The 14,952-nt window shown below is 55.8% G+C and overlaps 1 protein-coding gene across 1 annotated transcript in view; it reads left to right on the top strand.

Annotated features, from left to right (window-relative positions):
• Positions 1–100: 100 nt before the first annotated feature.
• The window catches only part of FBN3 (fibrillin 3), an 88,806-nt gene continuing 73,954 nt past the window's right edge, over positions 101–14,952 (top strand). The window contains exons 1-13 of the mRNA XM_010385037.2: positions 101–216; positions 1,505–1,688; positions 1,815–1,897; positions 2,754–2,852; positions 3,026–3,121; positions 4,007–4,102; positions 7,262–7,459; positions 7,557–7,682; positions 11,107–11,259; positions 11,348–11,530; positions 12,698–12,841; positions 12,918–13,037; positions 13,138–13,263. Of these exons, the coding sequence (XP_010383339.2) occupies positions 1,522–1,688; positions 1,815–1,897; positions 2,754–2,852; positions 3,026–3,121; positions 4,007–4,102; positions 7,262–7,459; positions 7,557–7,682; positions 11,107–11,259; positions 11,348–11,530; positions 12,698–12,841; positions 12,918–13,037; positions 13,138–13,263 (1,591 nt within the window). The 5' untranslated portion in view covers positions 101–216; positions 1,505–1,521. The remainder of the gene's footprint in view (positions 217–1,504; positions 1,689–1,814; positions 1,898–2,753; positions 2,853–3,025; positions 3,122–4,006; positions 4,103–7,261; positions 7,460–7,556; positions 7,683–11,106; positions 11,260–11,347; positions 11,531–12,697; positions 12,842–12,917; positions 13,038–13,137; positions 13,264–14,952) is intronic.

Below are 14,952 nucleotides of genomic sequence, written 5' to 3'. Positions count from 1 at the left end.
CCACCTATCCCCCCACCCCGCCCGAGGCAGGGGGCTGGGGCGGAGGGAGTGGGGGAGGAGGGTTTGCAGGCCCCGAGGCTGCTTCGAGTCCACAGATCCTCAGAGTGTGGACTGACCCGGACAACAGAGAAGTAAAAAGAGGGCGCCCTCCCCAGCCAGCCAACCCTCCAGCGTTGACAGGGGTCTCTCCCTTCTCCGGGGCCTTTGGACAACCCGGTTGGCCCAGAGAGGGGCGTGGCCAAGGCCACACAGCGGCCCCCTCGCCCGTTCTCCACCTAGGCCCAGTTTCTTTCCTCGCTAGAACCTGAATGGAACAGGAAGGCCACTTGGTCTGGCTTCTTACCCTCAAGTATTTTGCCTCCACCCTCCAAACGGTCATCTCCTGTCCCGGTCTTCTTCCTCCCGTCCTTCATGACCCAGGAAAGACCCAGTCACGGGGGGCAGGAGCGAGTTCCGTTCCTGATCTTTTCACCCTCCTTCTCCTCTTCCTGGGCTTAAGCTCAGGCTTAACCCCTCACACATGGTGTGATGGCCTTAGTTTGCTCATCTGTGAAATGGGCACAGAAGCGGTTCCTTCCCTGCTGGGCACAGGGGTACTCTCTGCATTGGGAAGTTCCAGCCCCTGCCTGGGCCCCCTGCCCGGAATGAGGGACAGTGGTGTGGTTGCCCGAGGCAGCCCTGAGGCCCATGGGGAACCCAGGGAGGCATCCAGCCCTGACAGTCAGAGGAGGCTTCCTGGAGGAGGTGTGATGTTAGAGAAGGGTCTTGGGGCTGAGGGTGCACAGCTGAGGCAAGACAGGCGTGGGACATGGAGGGGAGGGGACACAGGGCCAGGTGGGGCCAGGCGTTGCAGGAGTGGGGGTATCTGTGTCACTGAGTGACAGTGGGGTGGTTGCCTCCCACGACTTACCACCTTTCTCACACCTTGGACGCTCTCCTGGCTCCACCTTCCCAGCCAGAACTTTAGGAATCTCCTCAATGCCCCCCACCTCCCATGACATCAGCCTCCCATTCCTCTCCTATCTCTCCCATCTGGACAGCCCCCAGCCTCCTGACACCCTGTTTCTGCCGGGGACCCTGCTTCCCTTCCCCTCTCCACCCAACGTGCACTTCTGACTTTGCTCCTCCCATTCAAAGCTTTTCAAGGGCTCTTCATTGTCCTTGACAAACGAGCAAAAGCTCCATGACACGGCTACGCCCACTCCTGCAACGCCTGGCCCCGCCTGGCCCCACCTGGCCCCACCTGGCCCTCTCTCCCCTCCTCTCCATGTCTTGCCTTGGCTGTGCACCTTCAGCCCCAAGACCCTTCTTTAACATCACACCTCCTCCAGGAAGCCTCCTCTGACTGTTCACTGCTTCCCCGTTGGGGCCGGATGCCTCCTTGGGCTCCCAGAGGCCCCAGGGCTGCCCCATTTGGCAACCACCCTGCCCTCCTCGTTGTACTGGGTCTCCCATGGCCAGGGTCAGGGGCTCTTCTAGGGCTGACTCTGCTTCCTCTCCGCAGCCTCCAGGGGACACACCATGACTCTGGAGGGTCTGTGTTTGGCAAGGGGCCCCCTGGCCCGGCTCCTGCTGGCCTGGTCGGCCCTGTTGTGCATGGCAGGTGGCCAAGGCCGCTGGGATGGGGCCTTGGAGGCTGCAGGTCCTGGACGCGTACGGAGGCGGGGCAGCCCAGGCATCTTGCAGGGGTGCGTGGTACCTGGGATGCTGGGATACCCCTTCGGTGTGGATTGGGCTGTCCTGGGGCCAGCGGAATGCCCGGGGGATGTCTACCCAGGCAGAGGCTCACCAGACCCATCTCGCTGTCCCCGAAGGCCGAACGTGTGCGGCTCCCGGTTCCACGCTTACTGCTGTCCGGGCTGGAGGACATTCCCTGGCAGGAGCCAGTGTGTCGTACGTGAGTGCTGCTGCCTTCTGGAGGTGGGGGGCACAGGACAGGGACACTCTTACCTGCCTGCAGGTCCAGCTCTGTTTACACAGGGACTTAGCCAGGGGCCTCTGGCTGAACCACAGGAATGGCCCTTGCATCTGTCCTCAGGGTTCCAGGCCAACCTGCCATGTTCATTTCCTTTGCCCTACAACCTCTTTGTGTCTGTCTGTCTCTCTGGTTCCCTTTCTTTGTCTCTGCCTCTCCCTGTTCATCTCTGCTCATGTCTCTCTCTGTTGGTTTGTTTTCTTTATTATTATTTTTTTTAGAGATGGGGGTCTCTGTGTTGCTCAGGCTGGTCTCAAACTCTGGCCTCAAGCGATCCTCCCATCTCAGCCTCCCAAAGTACTAGGATTCCAGGTGTGAGCCACTGCACCTGGTCTCTCTCTGTTGGTTACTGTCTATCTATCTGATTTTCTCTCTCTCTCTCTTTCTGTCTGTCTCTCTCTGGCCTCACCCTCTCTTTCTGTCTTTGTCTCTGGAATCTGACTCCACTTCCCAGGAGACACCCAAACACAGTATCTATAACCCCAGCACCTCCATCTCTGTCCTCACAGCTCGGCAGCTCTGGCCCAAAGAAAGTTCTCTCCTGATGGCTGTGGCAGAATCACCAACCCACAGCCTGGGTCGTAACACCTACCCAGCCCAGCCTGAGAGTGAGGGGGATGTCCCATGAAAAGAGGGGTGGGGTGCGCTATGAGCAGAGCCGGGGATGCAGATGACCAGCAGCGTTCACCGAGGTGTTCTGGCCAGCCCGGACACTGATGGAGCAGGCATGGCCCAGGCTCGGTCCTGGTCTTGACTGCCACCTGCTGCACCCATCCAGCCATCTGTAGGCGTGCCTGCGGTGAGGGCTTCTGCTCACAGCCCAACCTGTGCACCTGTGTGGATGGGACGCTGGCTCCCAGCTGCGGGGTGAGCCGAGGTGAGCGGAAAGTGGTCTCTTGGGGGAGGGAGAAGGTCACAGGGTTCCGGTTACCACCAGGAGCCCAGGAAGGACAGTAGCGGGGCTGAGCATGCTTAGTCTGGCAGCCTTCCTGGGAGGAAATCTCAGGGCCTGTCTCCACCTTACTATGCATCCCACCTTCCTGTCCCCAGGGTCAGGGTGCAGTGTGAGCTGTATGAATGGGGGCATCTGCCGGGGGGCATCCTGTCTGTGTCAGAAGGGCTACACAGGCACCGTGTGTGGGCAGCGTGAGTATCCCCGTGGGACTCCCCTCCTTGCACACTTGGGACTGCGATCCCAGAGCATTGGTCTCTGCTGCCAGCTGCCCACTGCCCAGGGGGTCCTTATTCCTGGACTGGAGATTGCAGGGGACATTTATTGTCACAGTCTTTTTTTCTTCTTCTTCTTCTTTTTTTTTTTTGATACAGAGTCTCGCTCTGTCGCCCAGGCTGGAGTGCAGTGGCATGATCTCGGCTCACTGCAAGCTCCGCCTCCTGGGCTCATGCCATTCTCCTGCCTCAGCCTCCCAAGTAGCTGGGACTACAGGCACCCGCCACCATGCCCAGCTAATTTTGTTTTTGTATTTTTAGTAGAGATGGGGTTTCACCGTGTTAGCCAGGATGGTCTCAATCTCCTGACCTCGTGATCTGCCCACCTTGGCCTCCCAAAGTGCTGGGATTACAGGCGTGAGCTACCGCACCCGGCCTTTTTTTTTTTTTTTTTTTTTTGAGATGGAGTCTCGCTCTGTTGCCCAGGCTGGTGTGCAGTGGCACCACCTCAGCTCACTTCAACCTTTGCCTCCCAGGTTCGAGCAATTCTCCTGTGTCAGCCTCCCGAGTACCTGGGATTACAAGCACTCACCACCACGTCGGGCTAATTTTTGTATTTTTAGTAGAGACAGGGTTTGACTATATTGGACAGGCTGGTCTTGAACCCCTGACCTCAGGTGATCCACCTGCCTTGGCCCCCCAAAGTGCTCAGATTACAGGCGTGAGCCACTGAGCCCGGCCTCAGTCTTATCATTCAACCTGGGCCAGATCCTGGGGATTCCTGGGTGAAGAGGGGTTTACTGTGAACCCCAGCTCTCTCTGCTGCCGGGGGACCTCTGGCCACCACCCTTTCTCCCTCCACAGCCATCTGTGACGGCGGCTGCCACAATGGGGGTCGCTGCATTGGGCCCAACCGCTGCGCCTGTGTGTACGGCTTCATGGGACCTCAGTGTGAGAGAGGTACCAAGCACGCAGGGGTGGGAGGCAGACAGGGGACTTGATGGAGGAAAGGGGATTTCCTGGAAGCCCCTGAGACATGGCCAGGCCTTGAGAGGCCCCAGCTGGCCTCCTTCTTGCAGTTGGGGCAGTCTGAGGACATTTCTTTCATTTGCTTATCTGTTCTCCAAAGTATCTGCTATTCACTGGCTCTGAGCGACAGCCTATGTTGGAGTCTGGTAGGAAAGAGAGAGGATGTGCCGGTCTGAGGTGTAGGGAGAAGAAACTGCAAGCAGAAGATTCTTATCTGGGGGTTTCAAGGCTAAGAAAAGGGTTGGGGCAGCCTTGGAGCACATGAAGGACAGAGAAACCATCTGTTCCACGGAAGGGAGTCAGGGAGGGCTTCCTGGAGGGGACCCCTCAGCTGGATCTGGTAGGGTGGATTGGACCTCATGAGATGGGCAAACCCCCTCTTTATTGCACTCTAATTCTTTAATTCTTTTTTTTTTTCTTTTCTTCTTTTTTTTTTTTTTTTTTTTTTTTTTTGAGACTGAGTCTCGCTCTGTTGCCCGGGCTGGAGTGCAGTGGCGCGATCTCGGCTCACTGCAATCTCTGCCTCCCGGGTTCACGCCATTCTCCTGCCTCAGCCTCCGGAGTAGCTGGGATTACAGGTGCCCACCACCTCGCCCGGCTAGTTTTTTGTATTTTTTTTTAGTAGAGACGGGGTTTCACCGTGTTAGCCAGGATGGTCTCGATCTCCTGACCTCGTGATCCGCCCGTCTCGGCCTCCCAAAGTGCTGGGATTACAGGCTTGAGCCACCGTGCCCGGCCCTTTTTTTTTTTTTTTTGAGACAAAGTTTTGCTATGTCACCCAGGCTGGAGTACAGTGGCACGATCTCGGCTCACTGCAACCTCCGCCTTCCGCCTCCCAGGTTCAAGCGATTCTCCTGCCTCAGCCTCCCGAGTAGCTGGGATTACAGGCATGCATCCCCACGCTCAGCTAATTTTCGTAATTTTAGTAGAGACAAGGTTTTGCCATGTTGGCCAGGCTGGTTTCGAACTCCTGGCCTCAAGTGATCTGCCTGTCTTGGCCTCCCAAAATGCTGGGATTACAGGAATGAGCCACCACACCCAGTCACCCTAACTCTTAAAAATGATCCCATTTTTAAGAGGGCTAAAATGGATGGGGTCCCCTGCTGAGTGGCTGTTACCAAAATTAAGAGGGTGGACGTACCAGGAGTTTGAGACCAGCCTGGGCAACGTAGTGAGACTCCCCTCTCTACAAAAAGTAAAAAATTAGCCTAGCGTGGTAGTGCATATCTGTAGTCTCAGGCTGAAGCGGGAGGATTGCATGAGCTCAGGAGTTCGAGGCTGCAGTGAGCCGTGGTGGTGCCACTGCATTCCAGCCTGGGTGACAGAACCAGACCCTATCTCTCTTTAAAAAAAAAAAAAGAAAGAAAGAAAGAAAGAAAAGAAAAAAAGAAAAAGAAAGAAAGAAAAGAGGCCAGGCACTGTGGCTCACGCCTGCAATTCCAGCATTTTGGGAGGCCGAGGCGGTCAGATCACTCGAGGCCAGGAGTTTGAGACCAGCCATGGCCAACATGGCAAAAGCCATCTCTACTAAAAATAAAAAAAAAATAAATTAGCTGGGTGTGGCAGCACGTGTCTGTAGTCCCAGCTACTTGGAAGGCTGAGGCATGATAATTTTTTGAACCTGGGAGGCAGTGAGCCAAGATCGCACCATTGCACTCCAGCCTGGAAGACAGAGCGAGACCTGTCTCAAAAAAAAAAAAAAAAAAAAAAAAAAAAGAAAAAGAAAAAGAAAAAGAAAAGAAAAAAAAAGAAAAAAGGAGAATGGACACAGTGATGCCTTTCTTGTGAGCAGTGAGGTGTGGCAGGGACAGGGAGAGAAGAGGGAGGGAATCAAGATGAACCCCAGGCCTGGTCTGAAAATTGGGGGGAAGCTAGTGGTGCACCCCAGCAGGGAGGAGGAAGACTGAGCTCTGTGTTGGCTGGGGGACTTGCAAGTTGTCCGGGAAGCAGCTGGACACTTAGGCCTGGGGCTGAGACGGCGGCGGGAGCTGCTCCGTCCATGGGGACTGAAGCCCAGGGTTCAGCTGAGGATCCCCGCTAGAGAAAGCAGCACCAGCAGAGACCTGGGCATTTAAGCACGGACAGAAAAAACAGAGCCCACAGGGGGCTGAGAAAGAGAAAGAGAACAGGAGTGGGTGGTGTCAGGGATGTCCAGGCTCGTGAGATTTTCAGATGCAGGAGGCATCTGAGTGCCTGGCATGGCGTTTCAGCCCAGGAAGGCGAGGATAGGCAGGACCTGGGTACTAGAAGCTGGAGGGGCTGGGAAAGTGACCTGGGTTTGAGGGTGGGCTTCTGGAAACTGCAGAATTGGAACATGGGCTGTTGGAGGCAGGCCAAGCTCTGGGTGGCAGAAGAGTAAGGGGGAGGGGGAAGTGGGCGAGCTACGAGGAATTGCGTTTTGGCATCGGGACAGCCGGGGGGTAGGGGTCTCTGTGAAGCCCCTCCTCCTTATGGGGCCTGAGTTGGGGGTGACTTTGGCTTCTTCTCTTGGGAGGGGCTGCCCTTGTTTGAGAGCTAACTCCTTTATTGGAAACATCTGGAGAAGAGAGCCAAGAAGTCGCATCTGGGCTCATGTACTGGGGTTGGGGGAACCAATGCGGTCACCTTGGGCTGGGCCTGATGGGCACTGGGGATGTGATGTTGGGGGTCCAGAGAATTTAGGCAGATAACAGATCCTTCCCCAAATCTGGGCGATATGGCAGGGCCAGGCATATGCTCAAGTACTAGACATGCCTTTTAGCTGGGTGTCCGTGGGTCCCTGCCCAGGCCTGAAGGGAGGACAGGCCTGGGAAAGGAGTCCCATCAGTTCAGACAGGGTGTTCACACAGGCCCTGAGCTTTATGGGCTTGGAGATCCTAGTCTCTCTCTTGGAAGTTGGTCAGGAAATGCTTTGAAGAAAAAGGGTTTTGAAGGGTGAATAGGAGTTCGTTAGGTAGGGAAAGGGGAGGAAAGATATTCTATTTAGGAAGGGAGCAGCATAAGTAAAGCCTGGTCTGTGGGTGCAGGGGGCGCTGAGAAGGTGTTAGAGACGCAGAGATCGCTAGACAGGGGCAGTCCTCAGCCAGGTACCCACATCTGTCTGCCCTGCAGATTACCGGACGGGACCCTGCTTTGGCCAAGTGGGCCCCGAGGGGTGCCAGCATCAGCTAACAGGCCTCGCGTGCACCAAGGCGCTTTGCTGTGCCACTGTGGGCCGTGCCTGGGGCCTTCCATGTGAACTTTGCCCTGCACAGCCACACCCCTGCCGCCGAGGCTTCATCCCCAATATCCACACGGGGGCCTGCCAAGGTGAATAGTGGGGTCAGGGATGAGTGGGAGGCCTTGGCTGGCTTGGTTCTGCCCTCTGATGGGCCTCTTACTCCCTTGCTGGGCTTTGTCCTTGCAGATGTGGATGAGTGCCAGGCCGTGCCAGGCCTGTGCCAGGGAGGCAGCTGTGTCAACACGGTGGGCTCCTTCCATTGCCGCTGTCCAGTTGGACACCGGCTCCGTGACAGCAGTGTTGCATGTGAAGGTGGGTGACTGGAGGGGGACAACCTGGGAGCTCGTCTGTGACTCACGTCTGGGGGGGCTCAGGCTCCCCTGCAGGAAGGCAGAGGGGTCAGGCTGGTGAGGTGCCCAGTTCTGACCTTGTCCCTGTCTATGTAGATGTGAATGAGTGTCTCCACGAGCCCGGCCTCTGCTCCAGGGGTGACTACACCAACACTGTCGGGAGCTACGTGTGCCCCTGTCCCCGAGATTTTCCCTGCAGCCTGGATGACACCCAATGCCTGAGTGAACCGAGGGGCTGGAGGGGGAGAGAGCGGGTAGGAGAGAGACTACCTTGTTCAGCTCTCTATCTCTCTCTCTCTCTCTTTTTTTTTTTTTTTTTTTTTGAGACAGAGTCTCGCTCTGTTACCCAGGCTGGAGTGCAGTGGTGCAATCTCAGCTCACTGCAACCTCTGCCTCCCGGGTTCAAGAGATCTTCCTGCCTCAGCCTCCCAAGTAGCTGGGATTACAGGTACCCGCCACCACGCCTGGCTAATTTTTGTATTTTTAGTAGAGATGGAGTTTCTCCATGTTGGCCAGGCTGGTCTTGAACTCCTGACCTCAAGTGACCCACCTGCCTTGGTCTCCCGAAGTGCTGGGACTACAGGCGTGAGCCACCGCACCCGGCCCCACCATTTTTGAGATGGGGAAACAGGCCCAGAAAGGGGAGGTTTGCTTGAGTCCAGTCCACAAGTCCAGAACTCACTCAACTCCCCAGACCCCCTGCCCGGCTGGCGGTCCCTTGGGCTGTGGCTCCCCCTGCAGGCCCACCCTTCAGCAACCCCCCAACACTTGACCTGGCCAAGCGGGAACCCACCCCCCCACCCCGCGCGCTCAGGCCTCTCACTCCTTCTTTTGCTGTCTTGATGAGCTGAATGTCAGGTCCTAGAAGTTGCCTGTGGCCAATAGGGCTGGTCAGGAACATGAACGCTGGTGGTGGAGGATGGACAGCGTCCTGGTTTGGGGAGACAGGAGTGGGTGCTTGGAGGTTTTCCAGCATCACCCAGTCACCTCAGGTTAGGCCACTACCAGGCAGGGCTGAGAATATTGTGTTTGGAGTTCAGCCAGTATGCTGTGGCCAACTCTAGACTTTCTAGGTCTCCTCCACTGGGGGCCGTCACAGCTGGCATTAGGGGTAGCAGTGGACACATCCCCTGGACTGCGGGGTCCTCTGTCCACTGCTAAAGAGCAGACCCTGGATTTGACAAACCAGCCTCTGAACATAGGCTTTGGAATCAGTCCAGGGCTCCCACCCAGGGCAGCTCACAGACCCTGTGGGCAAGTGACTTAATCGCTCTGTGCCTCAGTTTCCCCATCTGTAAAATGGTAGATGATAGCAGTACCTAGCTCAGTGAAGAGTGAGGAAGATATCTTTTGGGAGTAATTTGCAGAGGGCTGGTGCCTACAGGATACTTAATACACATTCATGGACAGCAGGTGAGGTTGAGGCTGTGACCACTTAGCTCACGATGTGTACTTACAGCAATGACAGGATCATTTTTGATAAAATTCTTTTATTTTCTTGTTTTTAGACACAGTCTTGCTCTGTCCCCCAGGCTGGAGTGCAATGGCACGATCTCGGCTCACCGCAAACCTCCACCTCCTGGGTTCAAACGATTGCCCCGGCCTCCCCAGTAGCTGGGATTACAGGCACCCACGACCACACCCAGCTAACTTTTGCATTTTTAGTAGAGACGGGGTTTCACCGTGTTGGCCAGGCTGGTCTCAAACTCCTGACCTCAGGTGATCCACCCGCCTCGGCCTCTCAAAGTGCTGGGATTACAGGCATGAGCCACCGTGCCTGAGCATTTTTGTTTAAATTCTTATATTCTGTCTCTCTTGCTTAAGGGGCCTGTTGGGCCCCCTGAGATTGGGAAATCGAGTTTCCCGTCCTCCTCCTGCTTTTGCAGCTGTGTGACTTTGGAGGCGCCTGTTGACCTTTCCTCGTCTGGGCGGCCCAGCCCCCTTTGAGGGGCTATGATGAGACTGAGAACGAAAAACCCTGACTCCCACACACGTACCTGGGGGGTCCCCAGGTGCACGGGGTGGGGACCAGAGAGGTGGAAACATTTGCGTGTTTTCCCAGCTTGGGGCAGGTCAGGGGCGGCTCTCAGTGGCCCTCCCAGCTCCTGGGAGGAGTTTTTTAAACTGTGGGCTACCGGCCAAGCTCTGTGCATTTTTAAGCCTAAAAATATGCTCTTTAAGCCAGAGCCTGAGAAATCCGATCGCTACATAAAGCCATTGACCTTGAGGGTGCAGTGGGAAGTGGAAGAGTGTTGGTGGTTCTCATACCTGGGGACCCTGTCTGCCTCAGTCTCCCCGGGGGCTATGGCCATCAATCCACCCCTCAACTCCTTGGGGCCCCTTTCTGAAATTCACATTAGGTTTCTGCGTAATGCCTGAAGCCAGCAAGCAAAGACACACAGCCGCAGATCTCGGTGTCCCTGCCTGGTATCCCACTGGGGCAGTTCTTCCCCACCAATGGGTCTTCCTCAGTGTGGTTGGATGCCTGCATCGACGGGGAGCTCACTACCTCTGTGTGATAACTTGGAAATCTTGGTGATAAGAGATGGCACTGAATGAGCGTTGGCCACATGTCAAACTTTTCTTTTTTATTTCTATTTATTTATTTATTTTTGAGATGGAATCTTGCTCTGTCGCCCAGTCTGGAGTGCAGTGGCACGATCTCGGCTCACTATAGCCTCTGCCTCCCGGGTTGAAGTGATTATCCTGCCTCAGCCTCCCAAGTACAGGTGCGTGCCACCACACCTGGCTAATTTTTGTATTTTTAGTAGACACTGGGTTTCGTCATGTTGGCCAGCCTGTTCTTGAACTCCTGACCTCGTGATCCACCCGCCTCGGCCTCCCAAAGTGCCAAGATTACAGGCGTGAGCCACTGTGCCCGACCCTTTATATTTTTTGAGACAGAGTCTTGCTCTGTTGACCAGGCCAGAGTGCAGTGGCATGATCTCAGCTCACTGCAACCTCTGTCTCCTGGGTTCAATCAATTCATGATTCTCCTGCCTCAGCCTCCCAAGTAGCTGGGATTACAAGTGCCTGCTACCACGCCTGGCTAATTTTTGTATTTTTAGTAGACACGAGGTTTCGCCATGTTGGTTAGGCTGGTCTTATACTCCTGACCCCAAGTGATCCACCCACCCCGGCCTCCCAAAGTTCTGGGATTCCAGGCATGAGCTACTGCATTTGGACTATGTCAGACTTTTCATCCAGGTAATACTTTCCCCAGGTGAGGTGGATGCTCCAAGTGTCCCCATTTTATGGAGGGGAAACTCAGGCACAGAGCGGCAAACAGACCCGTCCTACAGGCAGTGCTGCTACAGCTGGAATTTGGATCCAGGTCTGGTCACTGATGTCCCGTGCTCATGGACTCACTCTCTGATCTTTTACAGACCACCGGGCCGGCACCTGCTTCTCAGTGCTTTTCGGGGGCCGCTGTGCCGGAGACCTCACCGGCCACTACACTCGCAGGCAGTGCTGCTGCGACAAGGGCAGGTGCTGGGCGGCTGGCCCGGCCCCTGAGCTGTGTCCTCCTCGGGGCTCCAGTGAGTAAGAGCTGCAGCCTGCAGGGCTGTGGGGGAGGAGGGGACAGGGGAGGACCAAGGGCCTGGCCTCAACCTGGCTTCCTTGCAGATGAGTTCCAGCAACTGTGCGCCCAGGGGCTGCCGCTGCTACCCGGCCACCCTGGCCTCTTCCCTGGCCTCCTGGGCTTCGGATCCAATGGCATGGGGCCCCGTCTTGGGCCGGCACGACTCAACCCCCATGGCTCCGATGGGCGTGGAGTCCCCAGCCTGGGCCCTGGCAACTCTAATATTGGTGAGACTTGGGGTTTGGGAGGAACGTTCCAAGACTTGAAGGATGGTCCTGGATATGGGGAGAGAGCTTTGAGCAGGGGAGGGTGTCCAGGCCTCAGAGAGAGGGCTTTGGAGGGGGAACTCCTGGCCTGGCTGGTAGGGATGACAGTGCTGGTTGTGGATGGGGATGGAGGTAACTGGAGAATCTGGTCCTCAGAGTTAGAGTTTGGGCTGGAAACAGCGGCTCATGCCTGTAATCCCAGTACTTTGGGAGGCCGAGGTGGAAGGATTGCTTGAGGCCAGGAGTTTGAGACCAGCCTGGGCAACATAGCGAGACCCTGTCTCTACAGCAAATTTAAAATTAGCTAGGTGTGGTGATGTGCACCAGTAGTCCCTGCCACTTAGAAGGATGAGGCAGGAGGATCGCTGGAGCCCAGGAACTGGAAGCTTCAGTGAGCTGTGATTGTGCCACTGCACTCCAGCCTGGGTGACAGAGTGAGACCCTTTCCCTGAAAAAAATAAATAAATAAGTCAGGGTTTGGGCTTTGGGTGGGAAGCTTGGGTCTGGTGTGGGGGTCTGAGATGAAGGATTTAGGCCTGGGTTGGGGTCTTGCCCCATAGTGAGGATTTGGGCCCAGAGTGTCCAGGCATCTCTGGGCCCAGGTTAGAGGGATCTAGGCCCCAGGTTGGAGGGATCTAAGGCTCCAGGTTGGAGGGATCTAGGCCCCAGGGTGGAGGGATCTAGACCCCAGGGTGGAGGGATCTAGGCCCCAGGTTGGAGGGATCTAGGCCCCAGGTTGGAGGGAGCTAGGCTTCAGGTTGGAGGGAGCTAGACCCCAGGGTGGAGGGATCTAGACCCCAGGTTGGAGGGATCTAGACCCCAGGGTGGAGGGATCTAGGCATCAGGTTGGAGGGATCTAGGCTTCAGGTTGGAGGGAGCTAGACCCCAGGGTGGAGGGATCTAGACCCCAGGTTGGAGGGATCTAGGCATCAGGTTGGAGGGATCTAGGTCCCAGGTTGGAGTTCTGAATCTAAGGCAGGTCTCTCCAGGTGAGAGGGGGCAGAATCTGAGCTGGGGCAGGGTGCCAACCTTAGAGGGGGTATCTGGGCCCAGAGAGGTGAAGCCCAGTCTCCAGACTGGGGCGGGGGCCAGCCACTGCTCAGATGCCTCTGCCGGCCCTACCCGTAGGCACTGCTACCCTGAACCAGACCATTGACATCTGCCGACACTTCACCAACCTGTGTCTGAATGGTCGCTGCCTGCCCACGCCTTCCAGCTACCGCTGCGAGTGTAATGTGGGCTACACCCAGGACGTGCGTGGCGAGTGCATCGGTGAGCCACAGCCAGGTGGGGAGGGTGGGTTCTCACTGCCCTGCTGGTGCTGGGGCTCAGGGTCCTCTCCCCTCAGATGTAGATGAATGCACCAGTAGCCCCTGCCACCACGGTGACTGCGTCAACATCCCTGGCACCTACCACTGCCGGTGCTACCTGGGCTTCCAGGCCACGCCCACCAAGCAGGCATGCGTGGGTACGGCTGTCCATCCGAGAGTGGGAGTGATGGTGGGGGTTCTGGCCCAGGCTTGGAGGGTGGGGGGCGCCTCTTGACTGCCCACCTGCCTTCCCCGCAGATGTGGACGAGTGCATTGTCAGTGGCGGCCTTTGTCACCTGGGCCGCTGTGTCAACACAGAGGGCAGCTTCCAGTGTGTCTGCAATGCAGGCTTCAAGCTCAGCCCCGACGGCAAGAACTGTGTGGGTGAGTTGGGGGTGGGCGAGTGGGCAGGGGCTTCTGGGCCCCACTAGCTGCCTTTTATAGCCACCTCAAATCTTCACTCTGCCCCCAAACCCTCCTCCCTCCCTACGATGTCTTTTCTGCTCACCTCTGAACCCAGCAGCCCACCTTAGACCCTTCTTATCCCCCGACCACCCTGACTCTCCCCTTCATTTCCTCCTTCCTCAATTTATTCCATGAATCACAAAAAAGGACCTTTTGGGGCCAGCCTTGGTGGCTCATGCCTGTAATCCCAGCACTTTGCAAGGCTGAGGCAGGGGAATCTCTTGAGCTGAAAAGATTGAGGCTGCAGTGAGCTGTGCTCGTGCCCCTGCACTCCAGCCTGGCTGATAGAGCGAGACTCTATCTCCTAAAAAGAAAAAAGAAAAGATCACACCTGTAATCCCAGCACTTTGGGAGGCCGAGGTGGGTGGATCACCTGAAGTCAGAAGTTCGAGACCAGCCTGACCAACATAGTGAAACCCTGTCTCTACTAAAAACAAAAAATTAGCCGGGCATGGTGGCAGACACCTGTAACCCCAGCTACTCGGGAGGCCAAGGCAGCAGAATCACTTGAACCTGGGAGGCAGGGGTTGCAGTGAGCTGAGATCACACCACTGCACTCTAGCCTGGGCAACAAGAGTGAAACTCTGTCAAAAAAAACAAAAAAAGAAAAAGAAAAAGAAAGGGTCTTTTGGGCAAGACCACACTGGTAACCACCTGACCCTGGCCTGAAGCAGGATTCCTCCCCATCCTAGGATGGCTTGGAAGAGCCTGGCCGATGAGGGGGCCGGGGGGGTTGGTGGGGGTTGAGATCAGGACCTTGGAGAGCGCCCCCATCAGCTTTCTCTGGGATATGGTGGGTTATGGCTTGTGGGAGCCAATGGGGACTTGGCTCCCACAAGCCATAACCCAAGGGAACCCCTTGACTCTGTCACCTTATCTCAGGAGGTCTGCCTTCAAGTCTTCCCTCGGGTGGAAGCATCTTGTGCTTTCTGCATTCCTTCATTTAAAAAGACATTTTTGGCATTTATTGATATATAATTCATATACCATAAAATTAGCCATTTGAAGTGTGCTAGTCAACAGTTTTTAGTGTATGCACAGAGGTGGACAAGCATCACTACAACCCAACTAGAAAATACCTTTATTGCCTCGAAAACAAACCTGGTATTCACTAATAGTCACTCTATAATTCTTTGTCTTCGCCTGCAGCCCTGGGTGCCAGGTGAATCGGTTTTCTGACTCAATGAAGTTGCCAGTTCTGGACAAAAGGGAATCATGGCTTTCTGTGACTGGCTTCTTTTGCTGAATATGATGTTTTCAAGATTCATCCATATTGCAGCGTGTACTGGTGCTTCTTTTTTTTTTTTTTTCCTTTTTTTTTTTTGAGACGGAGTCTTGCCCTGTTGCCCAGGCTGGAGTGCAGTGACATGATCTCGGCTCACTGCAAGCTCTGCCTCCCGGGTTCATGCCATTCTCCTGCATCAGCCTCCTGAGTAGCTGGGACTACAGGCGCCCGCCACCACGCCCGGCTAATTTTTTTGTATTTTTAGTAGAGATGGGATTTCACCGTGTTAGCCAGGATGGTCTCGATCTCCTGACCTCATGACCCGCCCACCTCGGCCTCCCAAAGTGCTGGGATTACAGGTGTGAGCCACCGCGCCCGGCCTT

This window comes from Rhinopithecus roxellana, chromosome 8 (assembly GCF_007565055.1).
Source record: "Rhinopithecus roxellana isolate Shanxi Qingling chromosome 8, ASM756505v1, whole genome shotgun sequence".
NCBI classification, from domain to species: domain Eukaryota; kingdom Metazoa; phylum Chordata; class Mammalia; order Primates; family Cercopithecidae; genus Rhinopithecus; species Rhinopithecus roxellana.
The sequence above is the reverse complement of the archived record's forward strand: the minus strand, read 5'-3'. Positions and strand labels throughout refer to the sequence as shown.